Below are 26571 nucleotides of genomic sequence, written 5' to 3'. Positions count from 1 at the left end.
TCATTAAAAATATGTAGATAAAAATCTTTATTCATAAAATATATGTACAAACTTATACAAAAAGTTATTTTTAGGTCTATTATTTATAATATTATTCAGTTCTGATAAATTTCACATTCCATTATAAGCTGGTCCACCACCACCCTCAGGGACAACCCAGTTAATATTTTGAGTTGGATCTTTTATATCACAAGTTTTACAATGTATGCAATTTTGAGCGTTAATTTGTAATCGTTGACCATCTCCGTCCTCCATTGGAACAAATTCATACACACCTATAAACCAAATATTTATTTTACAAAAATTAAATATTTTAATAAGTATATACCATATTAAAAATTAATAAACTTTAATTAGTGTTAAAATTGTATTGATTGAAGTCATACCTGCTGGGCAAAATCTTCCTTCTGGACCATCAAATTCTTGTAAATTTGTTTTTATAGGTACAGAATCATCTTTCAATGTTAAATGTGCAGGCTGATCGCCTTCATGGTTTGTACCAGTCAATGATACTGAAGACAAGAGATCAAATGATACTTTTCCATCAGGTTTAGGATATTCAATGGGAGTACATTCTGATGCTTTTTTCAACCTAGTATGATCAGGACCTAATATTCAAATATATTTAAATTAAATATTTGCTGACTAGAATAAATATTATTTATATTATAGTAAGCACCTCCATGACTGAAAGTCCATGGTTCCTTTCCACCAATTAAGAGTGATACTCCACTGTACATTATACCTCCTAACAAGCCTATTGGATTGTGGAAACTTGGCCGACAATTACGAGCTGCTTTCAATTCACTCCATATAAAACTGTTTTTAATTCTATCTGTATAAGTTCTTGGTTCAAAACTTGCAGTAGTCTGAGTTTGAGATTCTGCAAAGATTTCTTCTAAAGCACTCTCAGCAGCCAACATTCCTGAATGAATAGAAATAGAATAGAAAAGTTTGATTCTTCATACAAATATGTACAAAGTATATATACCGCTCTTCATGGCATTATGTGTTCCCTTGATTTTTGGCACATTCAAGAAACCTGCCCCACATCCAACAAGACATCCACCAGGGAATGTTAATTTTGGAATACTTTGGAAACCTCCTTCAGCTAAAGCTCGAGCTCCATATGCAACACGAGTGCCACCTAATAATTGATAAATATAAACATTCATGCCTCCTTATATTAAAATATAAAATGTTCTTGCACAAACCTTCAAATGTAGGTCTAATGGCAGGATGAGTTTTGAATCTTTGGAACTCCCTGAATGGGCTTAGATAAGGATTAGTATAATCCAAACCAACTACAAAACCAACAGCTACTAATGGTGTAGGCTCATTTAGGTGATATAAAAATGATCCACCATAAGTTTTATGATCTAATGGCCAACCAGTAGAATGTTCTATTCTACCCGGGCTAAAAAAAAAATTTAATAAATAAAAAGTGCTATAAATAATTATAGAATAACTGAGAAGTTAATAATCTTACTGATGATTTTCTGGCAAAACTTCCCATACTTCTTTAATACCTATACCATATGTTTGTGGTTCAGCATCTTTTCTCAAATTAAATTTATTTATAAGCTGTTTCGATAAATGGCCATGGCAACCTATTAAAAAAAATCAAACTAAATATAATTTTGCTCATAAACATTTATATTTATTTATAATATATAAAAAAACATTTATACCTTCTGCAAATATAGTACATTTTCCATGCAACTCCATGCCCCTCTCAAATGACGATTTTGGAGAACCATCCTTAGCAATACCGACATCATTAGTAGCTACTCCTTTTACACTTCCATCTTCATGGTACAAGATCTATGAATGACAAGAATTATGATTTCTGTAATCACAATTTATTCTTAATTAATTCTTTACCTCTGAAGCTGCATAACCAGGATATATTTCAACACCAAGTGCTTCTGCTTGCTCACCAAGCCACCGCACCACATGTCCTAGACGAACTATGTAATTACCATGATTGTTCAATGGCATCCCTAAAAAAATTGTGATAAAATTGAATAAATACACAAAACTGTTTCTTGTTAAAAATGGATTAAAAACATACATGACAACATAGGAATAGGCAATCTGATGCGGCCTGTTTGAGTTAAAATACTAAAGAAATCTTCTTTGACCGGAGTATTTAGAGGAGCACCCATTTCCTTCCAATCAGGAAATAACTCATTTAAAGCTCGTGGGTCAACACAAGCACCAGATAATATGTGACCTCCAACTTCTGAGGCTTTCTCAACCAGACAAACTCGAAGTTCCTAAAAACATTGGAATAAATAAAAATATTCAAGACTGTTTATTGATCAAAATGTGTGAATCCCACTTTTCCTTTTTCATTTGCTATTTGTTTTGCTCTAATTGCAGCAGCCATTCCAGCTGGACCACCGCCGACAATCAATAAATCTGTTTCATCTCCAAATCTTTCCATGTCCACATCTATGAATATAAAATCAAATTATTTAGCATGCTAATTTATGTTGCTTTTGTGCTATTTCAGTTCATAGTTATAAAACATTTAAAAAAAAAAATAATAACCTTTCCATCTCGGATCCTGTTCTCTTGGGTGTATCGTATAATGGGTAGTTATTTTCGGGTAAGTAGAATCGGAGTATTTTCTTGCTAGCCATTTTTGATGCCTTACTGTAAACACAACAAAAAAAAAAAATTATAAACAAAATTAATCACAGAAATGTATTAGAGTTACATTTCATTACTTTATGACTCTTATTAGATATTTACTCAGCGACACAAACTTATTTATATTTGAACATTTCATTCAAATAAGTATTCTAAATAACATTTAGTACCATATGCCAAAAAGTATACATAGATATCTATAAATATAGTTTTTGTATTTATTATTTTGGTAAACAAAGATTTGTTTGTACTTGTTATAATGATTTTTTTAAATTGAAAAGCATACCATATTATGTAATATAATTAATAAAACAAATTAATATTATTATATAACAATTATCAAGTAATAAATTATTTATATTCTTCAGTGCATATATTTTTGCCCCAAAACATAATTAATTTTAAATTAGTTAGGTTATAAAAATATAAATGAATTTTCCTTAATTTAATGCAAAATTATATACTATATAATGAAAATAGTTTAAAAATAAAAAGAAATAAAAGAATGCAAAAGCATATGAAATTTGCCCTATATATAAATATATCTCAAATGACCTTTGGAATGTCAGATTAAATGATAATTAAAATATTTCACATAGTGCAAACTATATCAATTTATTTTAATATAAAATAATTGAATACAACAGTACTTACATCGACAAGATTTTTGAAATATGTAACGCACAGGCAGCATTTTAATAAATTAAGTAAAAAATAATTAAACAAAAATGTTGCAAAGTACGCAAGAACAAATATTATTCTTTATAAACCATGCACCTTGTATATTAGAATTTTAACGTTAGAATAAAAATATTAAGATCGAAATTAAAACTGTTTAAATTAAATTGATTTTAATAACATTATACAGTCGAAATCGCTCTCAAATCACAAACTGACCATTGAGATCTTTTCTTCTGTCATGACTGGCTGTGATGACGTCGATATTAGTAAACAAGATATTTGAGATGTAATTACAAAATTGGTAGCCGATATGTAATTATTGATATAGTTAATAATTTAAGTACTCAATTTTAAATTTAAACTTATTAATTACTGTTTATATTAAAAATATTATGATTATTCAATTATTTAGCTATATTTATTTCATAACCAACAAATTTTGCATGTTCTTGACAGTTCCTCCATTTTGACAGTTAAACTGTCAGATTTTGACTATCAGATTTTGACAGAAACAGTAAACTTTTAAGGTGAATTTTAAACTTATTAAAAATGCTTAATTTGTATTCATGGGTAAGTTTATCACTATAAAATAAAATCTATTGTTGTACTCTATTATATTAAAATCTACTATAACAAGAATCTATTATATCAGAATTGAATTTCAGTGAATTCATGATACTAACTCTTGGAATTTGATTGATTTTTTGTTGTATTCGCTCTCAGCTATTGAATACATATTAATGAAACTATTCTGCTTATATGTAATATGATTTACAATTTATGTTTTTTATATTTTTCAGGGTGCTAACTCACATGGTCAGTTAGGACAAGGGCTTGTTTCAGAACAATGTCCAAAACCATCAGTAGTGCATTTTTCAAAATTAAACTCTATTACTAAAGTAATTGGTGGTGGAGGACACTCTTTTATAATTCTTGAATCAGGGCAAGTCTATGGTTGCGGATCCAATAAAAATGGCCAGTTAGCTTTAGATGAGCAAGTTCAAAATGCAACCGAATTTCAATTAATAGTTTCCTTGGGAGAGCATTTAGTTAGAGATATTGCTTGTGGTTGGAACTCAACCATTGCTTTGACTGAAAATAATATAGCCTTAGTATGGGGTTCAAATTCACACTTACAATTAGGTTTATCAAATAAATCGAATTATTACAAACCTCATGTGTTAGATTATTCTGTTAGAAGTATATCAATGGGTTTACGGCATATGGCAATTTTGTATGAAAATGGTTCATTAGCTACAGCAGGATCAAATTCTAAAGGCCAACTTTGTTTATTTGATGAATTGAAAAATCCTGTAAAACAGTCCAAATTAGTAGTTGTTCCAGATATGCATGATATTATTAAAGTAGCTTGTGGTCAAAATCATACAATAACTCTTACAGCTAATGGAGAACTTTATGGTTTTGGTGATAATCGCTTTCATCAAATTTGTGCCAACAGCCCTGATTCAATAATATATGTACCAAAAAGAATATTGATATGTGATTATTTACCAATAGATAGCAAAATTCTTTGTGGTTGGACTCATAATGCTATTTCGACTGTAGACGGTAATGCCATATTGTGGGGTCGAAATAATTATGGCCAGTTAACAGGGACATCATCAGGACCTGTAGTAATAAATAATGTATATTCTTTAGCATTGGGCAGTGAACATTGCTTGTGTATTGATAATGATCGAATTCTTTATACTTGGGGATGGAATGAGCACTGCAATTGTGGAATAGAAAATTGTGATGTTGTGATCGAAAAAACATTCTTAGCTAATGATTGCCTTAAAATTGGGACTGGTTTTGGGTATAGTTTTGCTGTTTTAAGTTGTTGTAACTAATTGTATATGTAACTAGTATTAATAATTTTATAATATGACAAACAGATTTTATTAAATGTATAATAACTTGTAAATAGATAAGACTTTACGATAACATTAGACATATTTTTATAATTATTTTATTATCAAGTTTATATATTAAAATATAATTATTTGATAAAAATTTATACTATATTTTTTATTAAAATCGAATAATATTCATAACTGAAATATTTAAGAAAAAAAAAATCATGCTTGTTAAAAATTATGTTATATTTCCTGCAAATTGTATAAAATTGTAGAATGAGGGCATTAATTTGATGATATAAGTTTTTCGTTTGAAAATAAAATGCATATTAAATATTTACAAAATTCTGTGGGTAATACTGAATTCAATTTTAAAATACACAATCAAATTGCAAAAAGTTTAAATAATATATATTTAAATCTATTATCGACATCGACGAACTTTTTCCAATTTTTGTCTTAAATGATTCTAAATGACTTGAAACGCCGGATTTTCTGGCAAAAACATAAACTTCTCCTTCGGGGAGTAAAGTAATATTTTATTAGAGTATTATTTACTTAAAAATAAATAATATTTCAAATATTACATGAACAGCCAATTTTTAACTATACTAAAAAAGAACATAGCGCACAGTAATTAAATGAAACGCTTTTTAATATGTGACGGCAAGTTGGCGTCTTTAAACAAATAAATTGTTTCGTGTTATATAAACAATGTAATATATTTACAATGAAATGATAAGGTTTATAATTTATAGATGTTTGCATCACGGTTTAAAATAGGATTCTTATCAGACTTAATATTGTGACTATAGTTACCTACTTAATTGGTACAAATACCATTCCTTGCAATCTAATGCCATTTTGAAACATATAATAGTAAAATAATATAGAAAATCTATAGTAAAATAAATTAAAATAAGAGATATTTAAATTAAGTACCTAGATATGATAGGTCAGAAATAAAGAATTTCGGTTTTATGGTGTAAAATACACTTTAAGTTGGCCCAATATTCATTAGATAATATATACTATAAAGATATATCCTACCAATTAAATTAATGACCGATCCCACCAATAATTACAGATTAAGATATTTGTTAGATAATATTGTTATTTATGGTATTTAGATATTTAAGTACACGAGGAGAAGAGTTAAGCTCAAAAAAATCGAACGTGGTAAATATTAATTAAAAACTTTAAATTAAATTCGAAAGTCTGCTGGAATCCTTAAAGGTTTTGCACCTAATAATGTCTCTATATCTGCAGATGATAAAATTCAGTACGCAATAATTAATGTTTTCTTTTTTTTTTAAATAATTATTGCATTTTTCACAGTATAAAAAATATTTTATGTTATAAATGTCCTCTTTAACATATAGGGAAAAATGTCTCATGATGCAAAATTTATAAAATATTGCATTGTGAAGGTCCACAAAGTGAAAACGTTAATTGACCATTTCCTGATATATTTTTAAAGGTGCCATATATATAATAAAATTTATATATATATATATATATATATATATATATATATATATACTTGAACTAAAAGCCTTCTAAAATAATATTTCTTTAATTATTCAATTATAATACTTTCTACGTGATCGTGATGGGATGTCTCTTCCTCAAGAATTTTTAATTATTGAAATCAAAGTTGTTTTAGTAAGACTTTTCAAAATCTTAATCATAATTTTTGGTAAATGTAAGTAGGTACAATTCGATTTTTAATGAGAGTTTTAAATTAAAAAAAAAAAATTAAAAAAAACGGTTTCATTCTGAAGCGGACATCCTGCATCCTCAAAAAGTAGAAAATACTTATAAATAAAAAAATGAAAAAAAATGGACGCTCTTCGTTAATAATCAGAAAATAAAATCAATATATAATATCATATGAGATTATAAATTTCATTATGTTCCCAGAATTGATTCCAATTTTTCAAAGAGTCAAGTAAAAATATTAAATTTGATTGGCTCTGCTTGGACTCTCGGTGTATCGATATTTGTTCGTCTATTCGTATATGTTCATTAATTTTTATATTATACTACACTATTAATAACATGATATACTAACTTAGCAATCGACATGTTATCCTAACATAAAAGCTTCTAAAACGCAGAACTTTTGTCTGATTTTTATAAGTATTTTCCGATAATTTTCTCTTAAAATTTTCAAAATAGTAAATCGAATTCTATTCTCTCCATTCACCTGTATGCTCTGATATTAGTTTTTGTGTGGATTGTACTTGTACTTAACGCATGTTATGGGTATTTCAGGTGTTAACGATAAGAAAACACGCGTCACATCACGACTCTATATAAGCACCGCTCATATCACCACAAATACTTACTCGGTGATAACAATTCTATAAAGTAATACCTAAAATTGAAATTCAAATTTTACTATGGACCAGATGGCAAAAACTCCCTTTATCAAAAAAGCAGAAAGGCAAACAAGATTAGTTACGAAAACATATTTGTTTTGTGATGTGATTTATTGAATTTTCGCAAAGTGATAATTACTGAGTATCGGTTGGGTATGTACTGCATGATGTATTTTAAACACGTTTACAATTTTGGAATAAAACTACATGAAACTTAACAAATTAATGTTCAAATAATAACTTAATTACTATGCATTTCAAATAAAAATCAAGCTTTTATAAATAAAACCAATTTAATGTACTATTAAGTATCTAATCTTTACTCCAGTATTAGATAGCCCTTGTGTAACATTAAAAAATCCTAAATTTTTATTAAATTACCTAAGGAGACTTTTATTATATTCTTATAATTTTGAATTTAAACGCAATACAGGTTGCGTAACGGGCACACCCGCAAAGTTTTATTAACTTTTAATCAAGGTAACTCCGAGAATAATCTACAATGTCGCATAAAAATATATTTTCAAATTGATAAAATATATAAATACCGATAACAGCATATAATGTGCAGAACTTATATCAGAAATCGACATGAATCATTCTGCATAGAATTGCTGTCTTTACATAATGGCCGTCTAAAAAGTTCATTGTTTGATAAATTTTACTTTATCTATACGTAATTGAAAGTTTATCAGTTAATAGTAATTTTTCTTGTAGATCATTTTATGATTTAATATCCAAACTTAATTAAACTTAATTGTTACAAAACCCGTAGAGTATTAACATCAATAATATTTAAAGATAAGGCTTTAATATTGATTATATAATTTAATAAAACGTTCTGCTCATTAGTGGTTTCACATTTATATACACATTTAAATTTAACATATAAATCAAATTTTGCATGACTAATATAATTGCCATAAGACGAATAGATGTAATGAACCAGGCTGTCTCTGAAGCAAATTGATAGAAAAAATAAGATTCGATTTAAAATTTTATTTTTTACATTCTTAATGTAATAATCAAAAAAACAAGAAATTAATTCCACACGTGCCCCAGTGCATTTATTTTATATTGCATTGTTTTTTAGTAATCCACAGTACGAATTTTCAGAAGACAAGATCAAGTCTCTATTTATTAGTAAAATTGAAATTTCTAGTGTGCGTTTTTAAATTTGTTGAACAAATTAAATTTGTTAGAGCTTTCGAAGACAATGGGCACCAGGTTACTAATTTTCATAATTTAATTAACCTGTATTTTAAATAATAGAAAAATATGGCTCTACTAAACCACAGACTGCGGTGTTTTCTTATATAATATTAGTGTTACACATTAAATAATTTACTCATTAAGAAAAACTCGAAATTAATAATCATTTTAGATCTGACTGGCCACTGATGGCATGGCATTAGTAAAATTTTATTGCCATCAGTAGTACAAAAACTATTAACTTTAAATGTAACATCAAATAAATGCAGATGCACATTAAAGAGAACTTCTTGACTAATAAGTCATGTGTTATTCCCATGTAGGAAATATCATTTTATATACTGAATATAATAGTTTTGGTCGTAACGTTAATTGTCGTTTTCATTACAAAGCACGTGCGTAGATTTACTGCCATAAAAGTTTTATAATAAACTCTGATACAAAAGGATAATTATCGTTACGATTCATTATAAGCATTTTATTAGTTTAAGATAAAAAATATATACATATGAAATATATATACCTAAAGTTTTAAGGCACAGACTGTTTCCAGCAAAATGATATAAAAAGGTACTCTTTTAATTTTATTTTGTAGTCAACACAAAAACAGTTCATTTTTCTAACTAGATATTGCACCTTTTTGTTATATTAATTTAAAATCATAAAGGTTAAAAAAAATGTAAATTAATGAAGCTATAGACCAGATTATACAGATCAATAGGGAACTGTGAAATTTGTTTTTAGAACAGAAAAAGCAGGTAGAATTATTTACTTTTTAAGAACGGAAATGTAAATTTATGAAATTTAGGAAAAAATGAATTCAAAAAACTCTTAAAAATATTACTAAAATGAAATAAACAAGTACAGAACAAATATTGGTTTCACATCAGCAAAATTAGGGATGTCCCGCCAAAAGCGTGAAATAAATAATAAGGTTGTTTTCATACATTTTTTTAGTAACTATATGTATATACATTATTCATACATATATATATATATACATATATTATTTTCCAGCATGTCTTTCATTAAATCGAATGACAAAATGAATCAATTTTTACCGCTTGACTACATAGTTGGCAATGCATATTGCAAAGTAAGAAAGAAGGTTACTATTTTTTTTTAAATACAGAACAACGTTAATGTGATCAAATGAAAATCAACGAACCTATCGTGTTGTAATGACTAAAAACGTAGGCTAGCACAAACTAGTCCCGGATTAGATCCCAATGGCGGCCATCTCGATATCAACCAGTATGATATCAATTTTCCATCAACTTTCGTGGATATTATACATGTCTAATGTAGACAACATCTGGTAAAAAACAGCTGGTTGACCGGTGGGTTGCCTAAAGATAGAACACGTAGTTTTGATTTGAAAAACGTTAACGTTGAACGTTAGAAAACAGTCAACGGTTTTCGAAAGCTTTACAGAATTGTAAAGCAATTTGAAGCCAAATAATTAATTGTTATTGTACTTAAAATGTAATTATTAAATAAATCTAATAATGATTGAAATAAAAGATATTTCATAAATTGGGTTATATAACTAAATGCATAAAAAGTCAGAACCAAATAGTAATGACTAAAATATAAAATTCAAAAGAGGTTCATTAGCAAGTTTTAAATAAAGCACTACGACAAACATCTAACGTTTTAACTGTTGCAGGCAAACAATATAATTCCTCTGAATTCTCAAAATCCAGAAAGTCGTGCTATCGTTCATTTAGAACGAACAAGAAGATACAGAGCATTGAAATTTAAAAATAGTATAAATCATTGAGTAAATAAGTACACCTATTTACATTCTGTATTAATAACTTCGAAGATAAGAACAAGAGCAGTGCAGTAAAATGTCTGACAATACAGTTTTAAATGATAAATAATGAGGCGACGTGAAACTTATGAAATTATGGATGCACGTGCCACCGTAAATATATAATACGTGGACTAATACATAGGAGAAGGTTTCCACTCGATCACGAGTCGAGATGTTTAATTTGAACAGTACACAAATGAAGATACACCGATCTCAAAAGAATATGACCTAAATATCACCTGACGTAACTTAGAACGGCATTGGAAGAAACAGACTAAAATTACTGACTTACATGCATTTTGGATTTGATAATTAAAAATCTGATAATTAAAGAACTCTAATTTATTGATGCTATTAACATTTAATTATTCACCAATTGAAACAATTCGATATCTACAGTCTATTTGATTTTGATACTCTTTCATTGCTTAGTAAGAACAATTAATTTATGATTAATAATTCTTTTATATAAGTTTTATTAACATTTCAGAAAAATTAGATGTATATCCATTTTTATCAATAATTTTCTTATGATTTATTAGTCGTCGTTACAAAAGTGCAAATAATTAAAAAGTTAAAAAAATAGCAGTTTTTGAAGTCGGGGGTCTCAAAAATTGAACATTTGACAATGCCACGATTGCAATCCTAGAAATTCCAAATGAAAAACAAGATTATTAATCTATATCTAAAATAATGTCGCAATGAAATATACTAAGGACAAAAAAAAACTGACAAAATAGCGACTGTTTGAAAAAAGACAATATTTCTTGCCACTTGACAAAATAGGGACTGTTTAAAAAAAGACAATATTTCTTGACACTTCCCTTAGTTTCTCGAATTTTTTTAATAGTAAAAATTATAATATGGGGATGAGGCTAATATATGCTCGAGGAAAATCTCTAAAGAAGATTGTCTGAAAGTTTTAAGTGAATCGGTCCAGTAGACCTCAAGAAATCGTGGTCATCATATTGAAAAAGACCCTCTTAACGAGTTGCTTTACTTAGTACCTTATAATGTTAAAAAAACAATATAGTTTATTTAATTTTGTAAAATTTGCTAAACATGCTAGTTACATTCGACAAGTAGTTTGAATATTAAAAACGAAAACGTTTCTAATATATATATATATATATATATATATATATATTATGGTTTGTCGGTTTTCAAAAACCGGTTTTAAAAACCGGTTTTTTGGCGAAAATTATGGAATTCGAAAACCGTTTTTTTAGTAAAAAAAGTCGGTTTTCACTATGTAAGTGGAAAATGACAAATATAGCCAAATATAAAAGATAGATGGAAGCGTTTTGATTCTTGAAATCATATCAGTTCAATAACATTTAATATGTTATCAGTCTGCAATGGTTCCCAGAAAGTTTTTGTATATATTAATTTAGATTTTTATACCAATATATATATTAATTTAAATCAGTGTGATTTCTTCTAGAAGAAGTAACTTCCTCTACTCAAACTAAAAAAAAAGTTTTAAACCCTAGAAGCCACAAATTAAAGAACAAAAAACTTAGAATTATTATATCAGGCTTTAAAAAGAATTAAGCATAATTTGGTTGAAAGTATGAGAGTATTTTTTATTTCAGAAAATTTTGTTAGAAACAATAAAGGTCATTAAGTAGCAATTCGATACACGTTCTCAGTTTTTTTATTTAAAAATGTATTATTTTTATTTATTTGAAAACTTTCCTTTCACTATCATAAAAATATTTTCATTCTTGTATGTGAAAATGATGCATGAGTGAGTTATTTAATCAAGATAAACTATTATTTTTCAGTTCTACTAATTAAAATCAACATGATTTTGTTTACTATCTATAAAATTGAACAATAAATGAATTCAGTCAAATACTGCTCTAAATTACACTAAATTTGCGGATAAATTACACAATATTCGAGCAAAAATTTATTTTCTATATAAAATTCGAAAACCGGTTAAAACCGGTTTTTTAGTAAAATTAAAATTCGAAAACCGGTTTTCTGAAATGTCGGTTTTTGTAGAAACCCTAATATATATATATATATATATAAGCGGTGTATATTGCGGTAATAATGTGGCTCATTATTTTAAACTTTAAGGAATTGTAATTAAAACACTTTTCATAAGTTTATAATATTTTACAATGATCTTTAACACAATGAATTCTATCGACATACAAAGTTTTATTACCGGTCAAAGAAAAAAAAAACATTACTTAATTACAAAAAACGGTCCGGCCAATTTACCGAAAACCAATCAGAACGATAACCAGCAAAAATGTTTAAATTTTCAAAATCGGTAAGGATTTTATAAGAAAACATTGTCGAACTTTTTCACTAAAGTCGAATTTTTTGTCTCACGTTCTTTCCTTCTAAAAATGGGGTTCAACGATTCAGATTGACTTTAAACGTCGACAAAGAAAATCGTTTTTTCCTGTTTCTTTTTAGGGAATTTATTAATTTTGAAATATTTAAGAAAACTGCTTGAAGTGAGAATGAAATTATTATAATAATTTTCTTCAAGACGAAATTAAAAACTCTAGCAATAGGATTCTTCAGGATTCTTTCATCACAAAAAAATCATTCTCAATTCATTTAATGTGTTTATAAAATTATATTTTACAATATGTTTATTTTATCATATTATTTTAATGATTGAATATCTATTTTTTCAGATTTTAAAAGATGGATTTGTAAATGAAGAGAGCTATCCGTCGACAGTATTATTTGAAACACTGTCATGGAGTTGCTCTCTTTATGTACGATCCAATAACCACCAAAAAGAAGCCCATAAAAATATGTTATATGTATATATATATATATATATATATATATATATATATATATATATATATATATCGTTATATATATCGTATTGTTAAATATAAAAATTTGAAAAGTAAAAATGTAATAATTTATATGTAATAAATTATTGAAATAAAAATGTTTATAAATTACTCACATTTTTTAATAAATCATAAGAAGTTCTAATTTCAAGCAAATCCTATTTATTCTCCTTAAAGTCCTAAATAATTTTTCTTCCAAATTGAATATGTATTTTCTAAAGTAAAAACAGCAAATATAGGTAATTATTATTACATTACATAATTATTTATTTTTAATTACCTTATGGATCAAAACTTGAATTACTAATTGAGTTATTAAATTATGAGCAACAAATTAAAGAACAAAAAAATTTAAATGAATGTTGATCAGAATTATACAATTTATTTAAAATAAAATCATTCAATTACAATTTAAAATTATTCTATATAAACAATATTTTCATTGTCTACATTTCATTCTTCTGTATCGCTCCCATTCTGTTGGGATCCTGACTTGGATAATGCACAGGCATGTTAGGGTGCTGTTCAGCAGTAGATGTGCTGGCGACAGCTTGAGCTGGTGGCATATTTGGTGGCATAGAATAATTCATTTCTGGATTGAAGGGTGGAAACATTGGAGGTCTGAGCATATGCATAAAATTAGGTGGCATTGGAGGTCTCGGTGGCATCATGTGACCCATAAGATGGGGTTTGAAAGGAGTTTGATCCAAATTAAAGTAGTTTGTATCAAGTTCTGGTGGTGGCAATGGTAAGGCACCAGGTAATCCTGGAACAGGCTGAAAAAAATTGTAATTTTTAAATTGTAAAATAATATATGATGCTATGAACTTAGCTTCTCTAAGAAGTATCTTACCGTTGTGATAATTTCAGATGCATCCTTAGATCTACTAGCCTGTGATTTTCCCCATTTAATATTCAATCTGCGACCATTGATAATCAATTTATTGAATGTTTTTTCAACTGCCATTTCAGCTGCAGTTCTTGTTGTATATTGAATAAAAGCACACTGATGATTTGCTACAACGGATATTGAACGAATTTCTCCATATTGGTAAAAATGATCCCTAAAATGGAAAATATTTAATACAAGCTTATAACATAATCTTAAATCCCATAGTAATGAATATATATATACCTGAGATCAGCTTCCAAAACTTTATCACCAAGGTTGCCTACATAAAGTGTAGTTATAGATTTGTCTGATGGACTTTCTAGCTGAGGCATACTGGCAGCTCTTTTCATTAATTTTTCGGCTACTGGATCATTCACACCATAATATCTATCATAAATATTATTTTATTTTTAGAATTTGAATAAAGGTGAAGAATAATCTACAATAAACCCTCTTCATTCATACCTGTCTTTTATGTTTTGGTCAGCTAATGGATCATCAGGATCTGTTGGTTTCTCATGACGATATGGACATTCTTCACCTCTTCTACATTCACCTTTAACCCAGAATGAACAAATATGTGGTCTATTTCTTTTATAATAAGGCGCAGTTCTTGCTAATTTCATCAATAGTTCACTCTTAGAGCCTTCAACTTTTCCAACTGCCCCTGAAGGGTGAATTTTGTCACCTTTGGCCATCTAAAAAAATTTAGACAAAATGATATAAATAGATCTTAAGACCTTTAAAAGTAGCCTCAAATTTAGAAACAATCTTGATATATACCTCACTATCCATATTCTGAATGTAATATTCTTTATTAACATCACTTCTTGGTAAATCATCCTCAACTTTAAGTGCTGCATCACGAACTTGAATTGGCAAGCCATACTGCAAATCTAATAAGCAAGTCTGACACACATTTTTAAGTCTGCTACAAGTCTGGCAAACTTCTGTCTTTTTAAAACGCATTCTCGCACCAGGGCACCATCGAAACACTGTAAATGGTCGAGAGCATATTTTACACTCTTTACCATATCTTTCTTTTGTCTAAAATATTATAAAATTAAATATGCGCCAGTAAATTTAATTGTATTTTTTACTTACCATTCGAACATAAGGATTATCCCCTAAGCAAGTTTGACAAAGAATTGGAAATTCCTGAAAATTTAAATTTTGGTATGAATTTTGATAAATTACGTTTATAAATCAACCAACTTACAGCATCTTCCCAATTTTGTCGGTTGTACGTATTAGTAGTTTTCGAAGTAGCCATTGTAGTAAAAGTTTCTTACACTTTTTATAACCTTAAAAACGTAATTTAATTTTCGAATAGCCCACAATTATATTTAAACTTGTTTATATATCGTAATGTATTTATAATATACTTGTTAAATTACAATAAGTTTAAATTATGTCGATTTTTCAAAAACAAACATTTTAAATTCATTCAGCATCAGAATCTCTGACATCAACTGACATTTAGTCTGATTTGACAATTTGACCACTCTTGACATACTCTTCTTTTATCTTTGAATTTGACATTGTCATTGTCATTTGACATTTGACATTGATGACCAAAAGTAAATTCCACAGAGAGTAAAAATAATAGATTCACTGTTTGAAGATTTTTGTTTGTAATGCAGTCAGGTCTTCAGATTAGTGTAATGTAAGCTATTTATGTAAAGTTTGATGATTTGGGTAATGATTTATTTCGACTTTCGGATTATTGCCAATTCGATTTTAAAAATGCATAAAAATGCAGATTTACACCGTCGCATGTCACCAGGCAACACTTAAATAGTATATTCAATTTTATCTATGGAACAGCTGTCAACGTATTTCTTGCATTATGGCTGCACAAAAATGCACCTGGGGTGCTAAATTACACGTCTACCTTTAATTATTTTTAAGCAATAATGATTATTATTTGTTATGAATGTGTGAACTTTATTGGGTTGTTGGAGATTATCGATAATTATCTCAGAAATAAATATATTATGTGAAAATTCGGTACTTTGGTAGCATGTACTTGTTATGAATACTATAAATTTTATGAATAAATCTTTCGCAACCGGATCGTATGTTCATATTTAAATAACGTGGTGTAAATAGTAGGAATATTTAGAACTAATTATAATATTTGTGATAGCTATTTTATTTTTATTTTATGTAGTAGTGTATTATACAAACCTAATAAATTATTCTTTAGCATATTATTTTTTTACAATTTAATTATGTAATAAATTTTAAAATTTAAAACCTTTATAAGTATATACATTATAAGTGGCATTCGGTTTACTGCATTTGTTCAATGTAGATGTCCAATTACTCAATTAACATTGGATTTTTCTAACATTGGATTTTGTGGTATTACCAAATTCGACATATAGTTTAATAAGATGGCTTGTGAATATGCATCTAAGAAGATAAAATTGGAATTAGAAGAACAAGATGAATCCAATACAAGTTACAAGGAAAATAATAGCACTGAAGAACAAAACCAAAATGAACATTCAAATCGACATTTTCACATCTTGGATGAAGCTACATATGATATGTCTGATTCAGATCAAGATAAAGGTGATAATTTTATATAACAACTCTATATGTTTGTGTATAAATACAAACTTACTGACTCTATTAGAATTGCATGATTTATAGTACCATATCATATCAATGCACCATGGAAAATGAAAATCCTACGTAAACATAACTTTTTTCATAGATTATAGTGGATCGGAAGTTGGAGATGATGAGATTGAGGCTATGCTTGAAGCTGGTCTTCCTGATAATCTTCGTGGTAAACTTGGGGATGATTCTCGCTATGAAGATTCATCTAAAACTGTATTAGAAGGTATTTAGGAGGAAGTTGATTTGATAGATCACTTGTGATATAGTTCATCTGCATAAATAAATAACAATAAATGGCTTTTTTGTAAATATTTTATGTGTTAGCTTTTCATATGTAAATATTTTATATATTATTACATATGTACATTGCACATTATACAGCAGGTTAATTTTCGTTTAACTGAATATTTTTGCAGAATTGTTTCAAAACCATTTTGAGGTTTTACCTGAGGGATGGATACAAGTTACGCATAATAGTGGGATGCCTATTTACTTACATCGAGCAAGTAGGGTTTGCTGCATGTCCAGACCTTATTTTTTAGGACCTGGAAGTTCTAGGGTAAAGTATGAATAATATATGAAAAATACATATTTATAAAGTATATACCATGCCCAATACTTATTTATTTATTAATAATAATTAAAAATAAATTATTTAGAAACATGAAATTCCATTGAGCGCCATACCATGTTTAAGTTATCGCAAAGCTTTAGAAAAATTAAATACTGACATAAAGCCCGAGGTAAATCCTACATTTCATCAAAATGGAAATAGTGTGAATGGATATTCTAGTAATCAAAATTCAAATGGGGTGGAAGATTTTACAAGTAATTCAAATTCTAATCCTGAAAATAATGCAGTAAATGCTTCCTTATCTCTACCATGCGCTAAAATAGAAACAGCACAAGAAAATTTAGCAAGTCAAAGTCTTAGTCCAGAACAATTACGAGAATATTGTTCTAATTTATTTAAATTCAAAGTAATCAAAGTCATGAGATTCAAGTGAGTATTTTTTAAAATAATTTTTGTATGAACCTATTAATGGGTTCTCAAATTTATTCCCAATTTTTTTTTTTAGGTCGTGGAGTGCAAGAAGAAAATTCACTCGAAGTAGAAAAAATATTAAGCAATTGCAAAGACCAACATTACCTGATGGTACAAAACTTATAACATGCCCTGTAGTCACTACTGATACTGACAATAGTAGCCAAAGTAATCATAGGAATAAAAAGGAATTTATAATGAATCCTAATGGAAAAAGTTATGTTTGTATTTTACATGAGTATGTGCAGCATGCACTAAAGAAACAGCCTTCTTACGAATTTAAAGAATTAGGTAAAATATTTTTAAACAAACTATTTTATTAATTTATTTTATATTATCTAAATTTAATATATTATTTATAGTGTTTATTAAGTATTATTGAAAATAAAACTGTTTTTCAGAAAATGCTGCAACACCGTATTCAGCTACGGTTTCTATAAATGACATGCTTTATGGTGTTGGATATGGCACTAGTAAAAAACAAGCTAAGAGTGATGCAGCACGAGCTACACTGGAAATTCTTATTCCAGAAATGCGTGAAAAAATAGCAGCAGATAACAGAGCGTCAGGTAATGCAAACCGGTCTCAAGATCAAGATCTTTCGGTAAGTTTATGAAAATACTATTATTGTTGAAAATTATTATTAGTAGCTAAAATTTTTATTTTTATCATATAGTTATTTTTGATACAGTTTCTTTATTGAAATTAGTGAATGTAGAATTCTATCTGTGATATGTGTGATAATATAAGAATATTATTACTATCGTAAGATAAAAGCATAAACAACAAACAGTATGAATTTTTTAGAAGGATTTTCTATAGTTTTCTATCATATAATCATCACTATTGAACCCCAGAAAATTCTTACAGAAACTTTGATATTAGTTTTATTTATAAATCATATACATCACACACTTATTAAAAAAAATTAATCATTACGGATACGTTTTAGCCATTGACCCTATATAGTTTATATATAATATGTTCATAATAGTACTTTATTTGGGCTAAGAACACTTAATCATGACATTTTTAGTTCTTTGATGAAATAAAAATTGAGGATCCACGGGTAGCTGAATTTTGTGCTAAGACGACAGAACCTTCACCTCATACGATTTTATTAACATGTTTACAAAGAAATTATGGTTTGGGGAACATGCATATTAACTATGAAGTAAATACCGTTAAACATCAAAAGAATGAGTTTACCATGACCGTCGGTAAGCATGTTGCAAAGGTTATATGCAAAAATAAGCGAGATGGTAAGCAGAGGGCTTCACAAGCTATTTTGCAGGTAAGTGCCTAATGTTTAATGCATTTTTGTATTGATATTTATATATTTATTGTGTGTTTTGAATATTTTTCAGATTTTTCAGCGTAAATCTAATACATGTAAAATGTCTAATATGCTTTTGACTTGAAATATTTCAATTTAATTTTTTTATAATATAGGCTCTTCATCCTCATATTTCAAGTTGGGGTTCACTACTGCGTCTTTATGGTAGTAGATCTGTGAAAAGCTTCAAAGAGAAAAAACAAGAAGAACAAGAAATCACCTTATTGCAAAGTAAAGCTGCAATAAATCAGCCTAATTATGCCATTTTAGAAAAATTAAGGGTAGAAATGGAAAAATTAGAAGACATTCAACAAGCTATTCAGCCTATTGGAACATTTATTGCCCCAGAGGATGTTAATTTGCCTTCAACATCAAGTTCTAATTTGAATATTGTTGAACTTTGAGCATTCAAAGAGAACAGAACAGATTCCTTCAAAAATATAGTACAATTATGATTATATAACTGATAATTATTTGATTATTTGACTAATTCTAGACTATTATTAGCTTTTAATATTTTTAGTGTTAATTACTTTTATTATGAATGTTTCTATTAATTTTTATCATAAGACTGTTAGTATAATATGTATGGATAAACTGAACTTTTATTTCTATAGAATTCATTATGAAATAGTCTGCTCATGACAAATTAAGGTATATGAATGTATGTATGTATCATTGTGTATTTTATATATAAATTACAATAGGTAAGATTTTTTTTTATTTTCAATATAAAAATTATCTCAAACCAAATTGTATTTTACGAATGTAGTGAATTTAAAATAAACATCTTTATTTTGAATGACACTATACTATTACTAATTTACTTTTAGTGAATATACTATTAGTAAATTCGGCCCTGTAAAAACAAAATGGATAAATTGAGTATTAAAAAGCAGTATAATAATCAATCAATACATATTTGCAAACTTCACGTATATTATTTAATCGTATGATTTGTTCTTTCTACTGATATTAATCTTTGTTGATGATCACTTTCATACTTCATATGCCTTAACACAATCCTTCACGTAATTAGACTTAAAAAATGTACAAAAAAACTATTTGTTTCATATCTAGTCTGTTTGATTATAATTAAATAATCTCACAATGTGTGTCAAAAGTTTCGTAGAATTTAGCCTTCCTTGTCATTATGTAGTTTATTTGGTATGAATAATCAACTAAACTGCATGAATTTATATCTTTCTATTCAAGTTTTATATTTTATCATTTTATTTTAAATTATATCTTCAGTTTTATGTTTTAATGATTTTATTATTAAATAAAACATAGTATCAATCTAATCTAATTTTACAAGAATCGATAACTCATTATTTGTTTAGTTGTTTACTACAATAAGTTTGACTTTTGTTTATATTATTTAATAATGTATTTCGATCATGACCCAATTCATAACTGCACTTAAGGTCAGGGGTTAGTTTGTGACAGAACATAATTCTTATCTAATGGAATATATAAAATGAGTATAAACAACTGTATGGCTCAGTGCTATTAAATGTATACAAAGAAAAGTGTAATTTCACCCAATAAAATAATTTGGTTCAATAACGAGTCATTTAATGCTAATGTTGTATTACGTAATATTTATATCCGCGGCGTTGGCGGTTGTTGCGCATCGTCCTTGCGAAAATATAAGATGCGGTCAAGGATTTGTGTGTCGATTAGGAGCTTGCGAAAGGGATGACCTTTCGTGTGTTAATGTGAGGTGCAATCCAGGTTACTTTTGTCGTAATGGTAGATGCACTCCTCAAAACCTGTGTGAAGGAATCACTTGCCAGAAAGGATTAAGTTGCGAAAATGGTCGTTGCATCGATTTGTGTGCCAATCAAAGATGTCCCAGCGGCTATGAATGCCGTGAGGGTCAATGCATTCCGCAGGATAGGTGTCGCGATGTGAGGTGCCCACCTCAATATATTTGTGATGATGGACGTTGCATTCCTGAAGATTATTGTAGAGGAATGCGTTGTCCTCACGGAACAAAATGCGCAAATGGAACGTGTGTTCAAGAAAGATGTTATAATGTGTCATGTCCTCAAGGATCAGAATGCGAAGATGGTGATTGTGTAGTACAAGATAGATGCGCAAACGTCAGATGCCCCCCTAATTCAAGATGCGAAGACGGAGGTTGTATCAGAATAGATTCTTGTGAAAGAGTTCGTTGTCCCGGATCATTGCAGTGTCAAGACGGAGTGTGTATGGAAGTTGATCGATGTAAAGACATAAGATGTTCAATTGGCACACGTTGTTACGATGGCAGATGCTTTGCAGACGATACTTGTGATAGAGTTCGATGCGACAGAGGCTGGATTTGTCAATATGGACATTGCGTGCCAGAACATTCAGCTCAAACTTCTTGCCCACCCGGGTATAAAGTGGAAGGTGGTCATTGCACTGAAGATAGAGTCGACTGTCGTGATACATCTTGCCCAAAAGGGTCCAGATGTGAAAATGGTAGATGTACGCGCACTCAATCTTGCTCTTCAAACGATTGTCCAGACGGTCAAGCTTGCTATAACGGACAATGTTATCCAATAGATTGGTGTAGCAATGTAGTTTGTTCAGAAGACCAAGAATGTCGAGAAGGTCAATGTGTACCAAAACATCGACCTGATTCTTGTAGAGACAGGCAATGTGATAGAACAAGGCATTATCCAGAGAATCTTGCAGATAATAGATCTATAAAATCATCTAGCCAAGTACGCGAAAGAAATCCTTGCGATACTATACGTTGTCCATCCGGGTATGAATGTAAAAACGGAACGTGCACGCCTTTCGATCGCTGTTCTCTTGTACAATGTCCGCCAAGATATGAATGTATTGATGGTCAATGTATAGAAACAGATCCCTGTACCGGAGTTGTATGTCCACATGGATTTCAGTGTTATGGAGGTGATTGCGTACAAGAAGATAGATGCAGCATGATAAGATGTCCATCCGGTTTCCAATGTCGAGATGGTTCTTGCGTAGAGCAAGATCCATGCGTAAACGTGCGTTGCCCTGGAGGTTTCTACTGCTTAGATGGAAAATGTGCCCAAATAGATCCTTGTTCAAATAAACATTGTCCGGAAGGATATGCGTGTCGAGATGGGTCATGTGTACCCACTGATCAATGTGCGGGGGTACATTGCCCCAGCGGGTTCGAATGTCGTCAGGGACGCTGCATGTTAATTGATAGATGTCTCACTAAACAGTGTCCTCCTGGTTACAGATGCAGGGATGGTGCCTGTATAAGTACTGACCCATGTGTGAATGTGCGATGTCCATCAAATTTTGCATGCGAAAATGGTACGTGCGTCGCCGTTGATCCTTGCTCAAATGTAAGGTGTCCGCCTGGGCATGAATGTCAGTACGGATCTTGCGTCGTTGTAGACCCTTGTGCCAATATCAGATGTCAAGAAAATGAGGAATGCCAGCAGGGACGCTGTGTTTTGAGCGATCCTTGTCGAGGTATCAGTTGTCAGCCGGGAGAGACTTGCAGAGGCGGACGTTGTGTTGCTCCTCCTACATGTGTGCCACCGCACAGGTGTAATACTTGCGAAACTATTACTTGTCCAAAATACTATTTTTGTTCCTACGGTAAGTGTATTCCAGAAGATCCTTGTAGAAATGTTATATGCCCAGAGGGATCATTTTGTTCAGATGGGCATTGTAAAGATGAACGCGAGAATTATTCTAGACCCGATCCATACTCTAGGCCTGTGCACTATGACAGACAAAGAAAATATTAACCTATTCAATTCAAAAAATCAAATTTTGATTATGCTTTAATGCTTGAAAGATATTGAATAAAATATTAAACCTCTTTAAAAAATAATCTAATATTGAAAATAAAGATTAAAATGATAACCTGCCTCAACTAGTTAGTTAAACGAGATTAGAATAATTTAAAATAAGCTTCATAATTAACTTCTGTTATAAAACCATACATAATCTGTTATAGAATATTGAATAAATATATCTCTTGCTGTTAGAAATAAGTTGCCAACTTTTATGCAAAATATAAGCAATGGTAGAATTTATTTGCAATGTGTAGTATTATACTTAATATATTAATAATATATTTTTTCGAGTAATATTTATTTGAATGTATAATTAGTTTTTAGTAGATTCATATGGCAATGTAGATATTCAAATAAATCAAATAAAAACAATTCATCATTTTATTATCTATATTAATGTCAATGTATAATAGAGTTATTTTCCGCAATTTTTAAGTATTTTTTTAATTATACACAGGTCATAGTTTAATTTTTTTATCTGAACGCGGCAGTTAATAAATTTGTTGCTGGATGAAGGTCGAATTTTTTACTCGGCTGAAGTCTATTAGGTTATCGACGTGTTCTATTTTTGATAGAGTAGCTCAATAATTATAAGTTTCATAAATCGTTATTTTATGTTTCTTAGAAATGTTTTTGCCATTTTATATTTAATAGGACAGATAAGCGGCCTGTATTATTATGCAATCAAAATACTGAAAAAAAAGTTTGGTATAGCACAGTGTAGATAAAACATTCATTTTACTTAACTAATAATAATAATATTACTTTTTTATTATTATATACATTTAGTTACATCTTACAATAATATATTTATAATTGTTTCTTAAATTAGGATTTAATTCTTATAATTATGATTTAATTTCAATCGCACATGGGTCCACCATGAGTACCACAGTAACTTTCGTAATCTTCGTATTCTACGAATCCGTCCGATTCGTAATCGGAGTAACAACCTGCATTGCAACTTCCTCCTGAGGATCCGCAACTTGAACATGCTGGAAATTATATTAATAAATAAAAAAAATAAAACATTTAGATTCAGGAGACGTATTAGTAACAAATGTACTATTGCAGTTAAATAAATTACTAATTGTATTTTTTGTTAGGAAGACTTTTGCTACTTTACAGGTGATTATCCATTATATATATATATATATATATATATATATATATATATATCCAATATCGAATACTCACATCCTCTGCAGCTCACATATGGGTAGTGATCTTGATGATGGCAACCCGATGGCACAGGTACAGGTACTGGTCTAGGTATATATACAGGTTGTACTCTTGGTTTTAAATAGATGACTTTAGCATTGTTGCAAACATGACCACATCGTTCAAACCTTGTTCTCCTACAATATCTTCTACGAGAATCACACCTTGGTGGACTTACTACAGAGCAGCAATTGTTGGACGAAGATGGTTGGCTTGAAGAAGTTTTTAGATCCGTAGGTACAGATATATTATTAATATTTGTTGAATTAATGTGAGTGGTAACATTCACTATGTTTGTGTTATTTAGAGGATTATGTACTGTTATTTCACTTTGTGAAGAGCTGGTCTCATTTCTTGATCCTGATGAACTGTGATTTCCAGGTACTGGTACTGGCACTGGCACTGGAACTTGTACTGGAACATGAACAGGAACTTGGACTGGAACTTGTACAGGAACATGTACCGGATATGGAACCGGTTGTTGAACTGGGTACGGTTGCGGCACTGGAACTGCAACTCTATGCATATATGGCACACCAACTGGCTGTGGGACAGGCACAGGTTGTGGTACTGGAACGGCCTGTGCCACAGGATATGGCTGCGGAACAGGTACAGCTACTTGTTGAACATATGGAACATATTGCGATTGACCTATTGTTTGTTGTAAGCCACATCCTTGATTAAGACAATTATTAGAAACCTGGCAAACAGTTTGACAAGGTGATCCTTGGCCTGGTAATAATACTTGGCGCTTACGAAGGTTTTTAGCTTGCGCCGAAATCAGCACTAGGGCTAGTACCAGGAGATGTACTAATTTAGCCATATCTAGAAACATTAATAAATACATATTATTATATCAAATAATAAAATGTAGAGTAAATGTAATAAATAATGAAAATGTAGAGTTTTTTTTAATAATTTCTTTTTAAATATTACTGTAATTAAAATTATATAAAAATTGAGAATATTCCAAATCAATATTTTGACTGATGTATTACTGTTTTCGAATCATCCAGAAAGCATCGAGATAAAGTTCTCAGAATCGTAGATTTTTAACCACACAAGCCGTTCTATAAAATTGTAAATAATCAATTCTAGTAATGGTACAAGTATATTAATCTTGACTACTTCAAGTTTATAAAATTAAAATATAGTGTCTGATTTTATATTAAACCATATTTTACATAACACTATTTAATTAAAAGCTTGCCCTGATTTAATCATTATATGTTTATTTTTAAATTATATCTATTAAAACAATAATAGATTTCACATAAGATTGTAAAAACAATACTCACTACTATTTTTATTTATGGCTTAGCACAATGATAAAATAATCTGTACTGTTGATATTTAACTTGTAAGGGTTTTTATATGGGCTCGTATTTTCATTGCCATTAGTCTAATCTAAAGGGTCACTAATATCAAGATCAATAAAAATTGTTTTGAAATCTGTGGTATCAGAAAAAATAGAACAAAAAATATTGTATTCATGCTTATATGTCTACATATTTATATATGTATACTTATATATATCATTTGGTTAAGTATCCAATATTGGTTATTTGTTTTTTTTTCTATAATTTTCAATAAGTTAATAATTTGGAAATGAAAGTATAACTACTCTTATTTAAGTACAATATTTACAACCAAATTTGTTTTCAAGCGCCCATAATTTATGACGCTTTCTCCTTTAATTCATGTGAAAACTGATTATTATAAATAATATTTTATTAAATTTCATGAATGCTTAAGAAAAATTTTTGTAAAATACTACATATAAGTATTTCGCATTTTACATAATTTTTTTAATACGAACGATTGCTGTTAAATTCGTACATATAAAGATTTTGATATTTTAATTTCGAATACAATCTTATGCGCAGCACTAATAAAGATAAGTGTTTAACATATTATTCTTATTTTGAACTCGTTAATTTATTATATGTGATAAAAATTAATTTGAAAAAAAAATTGCACACTTGGTGATATGAAATAGTTTTTTGAGTTGACTTTGAATCTCTGGGACAATACCTAGTATGTGTTTATTACACAACTCAACTCTATCGCTTAAGAATTAAAATAAATTTCATACGTTATTTGTATCCTGCTTATGTATTTTCAAATTGAAAATAATTTCAAATTTTTTGCAAATATATTCTGTAACACCATGTTGTAATTGAATCCAAGAGATTAGCAATA

The 26571-nt window shown here is 29.1% G+C and overlaps 5 protein-coding genes across 6 annotated transcripts; 3 read left to right on the top strand and 2 right to left on the bottom strand.

Moving 5' to 3' along the window:
- Positions 1-79: 79 nt before the first annotated feature.
- Positions 80-3372, bottom strand: LOC113372165 (electron transfer flavoprotein-ubiquinone oxidoreductase, mitochondrial). Its single transcript, XM_026612495.1, has 12 exons — positions 3313-3372; positions 2557-2661; positions 2345-2457; positions 2075-2279; positions 1885-2003; positions 1692-1824; positions 1490-1610; positions 1215-1417; positions 992-1147; positions 680-925; positions 387-608; positions 80-275 (listed from the first exon to the last, which is right to left on the bottom strand). The coding sequence occupies exons 1-12, from the start codon at positions 3350-3352 to the stop codon at positions 112-114; spliced, it is 1827 nt and encodes a 608-aa protein (XP_026468280.1). The 5' UTR covers positions 3353-3372; the 3' UTR covers positions 80-111.
- A 454-nt stretch (positions 3373-3826) lies between these two features.
- LOC113372978 (secretion-regulating guanine nucleotide exchange factor) lies at positions 3827-5226 on the top strand. Its single transcript, XM_026613316.1, has 2 exons — positions 3827-3909; positions 4140-5226. The coding sequence occupies exons 1-2, from the start codon at positions 3889-3891 to the stop codon at positions 5187-5189; spliced, it is 1071 nt and encodes a 356-aa protein (XP_026469101.1). The 5' UTR covers positions 3827-3888; the 3' UTR covers positions 5190-5226.
- Positions 5227-13890: 8664 nt separating this feature from the next.
- Positions 13891-15822, bottom strand: LOC113373474 (pre-mRNA-splicing factor RBM22). Its single transcript, XM_026613768.1, has 7 exons — positions 15556-15822; positions 15441-15494; positions 15120-15383; positions 14802-15034; positions 14580-14723; positions 14298-14508; positions 13891-14220 (listed from the first exon to the last, which is right to left on the bottom strand). Exons 1-7 carry the CDS (start codon positions 15607-15609, stop codon positions 13891-13893), a joined length of 1290 nt encoding a protein of 429 aa, XP_026469553.1. The 5' UTR covers positions 15610-15822.
- A 515-nt stretch (positions 15823-16337) lies between these two features.
- On the top strand, positions 16338-19793 carry LOC113372615 (microprocessor complex subunit DGCR8). 2 transcript variants are annotated; one of them, XM_026612973.1, is made up of 9 exons: positions 16338-16414; positions 16727-16916; positions 17062-17190; positions 17384-17526; positions 17627-17970; positions 18047-18303; positions 18414-18616; positions 19049-19306; positions 19465-19793. In XM_026612973.1, the coding sequence occupies exons 2-9, from the start codon at positions 16736-16738 to the stop codon at positions 19750-19752; spliced, it is 1803 nt and encodes a 600-aa protein (XP_026468758.1). In that variant the 5' UTR covers positions 16338-16414; positions 16727-16735; the 3' UTR covers positions 19753-19793. The 2 variants fall into 2 exon arrangements, with proteins under 2 accessions (XP_026468758.1, XP_026468757.1); XM_026612972.1 differs by lacking the exon at positions 16338-16414 and having other exon boundaries at positions 16560-16916.
- A 1141-nt stretch (positions 19794-20934) lies between these two features.
- Positions 20935-23097, top strand: LOC113373473 (neurogenic locus Notch protein-like). Its single transcript, XM_026613767.1, has one exon. The coding sequence runs from the start codon at positions 20935-20937 to the stop codon at positions 23095-23097; it is 2163 nt and encodes a 720-aa protein (XP_026469552.1).
- The last annotated feature ends 3474 nt before the right edge of the window (positions 23098-26571 follow it).

The sequence above is a fragment of the Ctenocephalides felis genome, unplaced genomic scaffold (genome assembly GCF_003426905.1).
Source record: "Ctenocephalides felis isolate EL2017-DRISC unplaced genomic scaffold, ASM342690v1 CF-g0.4_SCAFFOLD_01604, whole genome shotgun sequence".
Lineage (NCBI taxonomy): Eukaryota > Metazoa > Arthropoda > Insecta > Siphonaptera > Pulicidae > Ctenocephalides > Ctenocephalides felis.
Note: the sequence above shows the minus strand (reverse complement) of the source record. Positions and strands in the feature narration are given on the sequence as shown.

Excerpts from the sequence above, each read along its gene's own strand:
- LOC113372165 (XM_026612495.1), bottom strand. The coding sequence starts at position 3,352 with ATGCTGCCTGTGCGTTACATATTTCAAAAATCTTGTCGAT. Across the intron at positions 1,148-1,214 it reads CATTAGACCTACATTTGAAG|GTGGCACTCGTGTTGCATAT; the intron begins GTTTGTGCAAGA and ends ATCAATTATTAG. Across the intron at positions 276-386 it reads AGGAAGATTTTGCCCAGCAG|GTGTGTATGAATTTGTTCCA; the intron begins GTATGACTTCAA and ends TTTGGTTTATAG.
- LOC113372978 (XM_026613316.1), top strand. The coding sequence starts at position 3,889 with ATGCTTAATTTGTATTCATGG. Across the intron at positions 3,910-4,139 it reads TGCTTAATTTGTATTCATGG|GGTGCTAACTCACATGGTCA; the intron begins GTAAGTTTATCA and ends TATATTTTTCAG.
- LOC113372615 (XM_026612973.1), top strand. The coding sequence starts at position 16,736 with ATGGCTTGTGAATATGCATCTAAGAAGATAAAATTGGAATTAGAAGAA. Across the intron at positions 17,191-17,383 it reads ATCTAAAACTGTATTAGAAG|AATTGTTTCAAAACCATTTT; the intron begins GTATTTAGGAGG and ends ATATTTTTGCAG. Across the intron at positions 18,617-19,048 it reads CTCAAGATCAAGATCTTTCG|TTCTTTGATGAAATAAAAAT; the intron begins GTAAGTTTATGA and ends TGACATTTTTAG.
- LOC113373474 (XM_026613768.1), bottom strand. The coding sequence starts at position 15,609 with ATGGCTACTTCGAAAACTACTAATACGTACAACCGACAAAATTGGGAA. Across the intron at positions 15,495-15,555 it reads GACAAAATTGGGAAGATGCT|GAATTTCCAATTCTTTGTCA; the intron begins GTAAGTTGGTTG and ends TTAAATTTTCAG. Across the intron at positions 14,509-14,579 it reads GTTTTGGAAGCTGATCTCAG|GGATCATTTTTACCAATATG; the intron begins GTATATATATAT and ends TTTCCATTTTAG.
- LOC113373473 (XM_026613767.1), top strand. The coding sequence starts at position 20,935 with ATGTTGTATTACGTAATATTTATATCCGCGGCGTTGGCGGTTGTTGCG.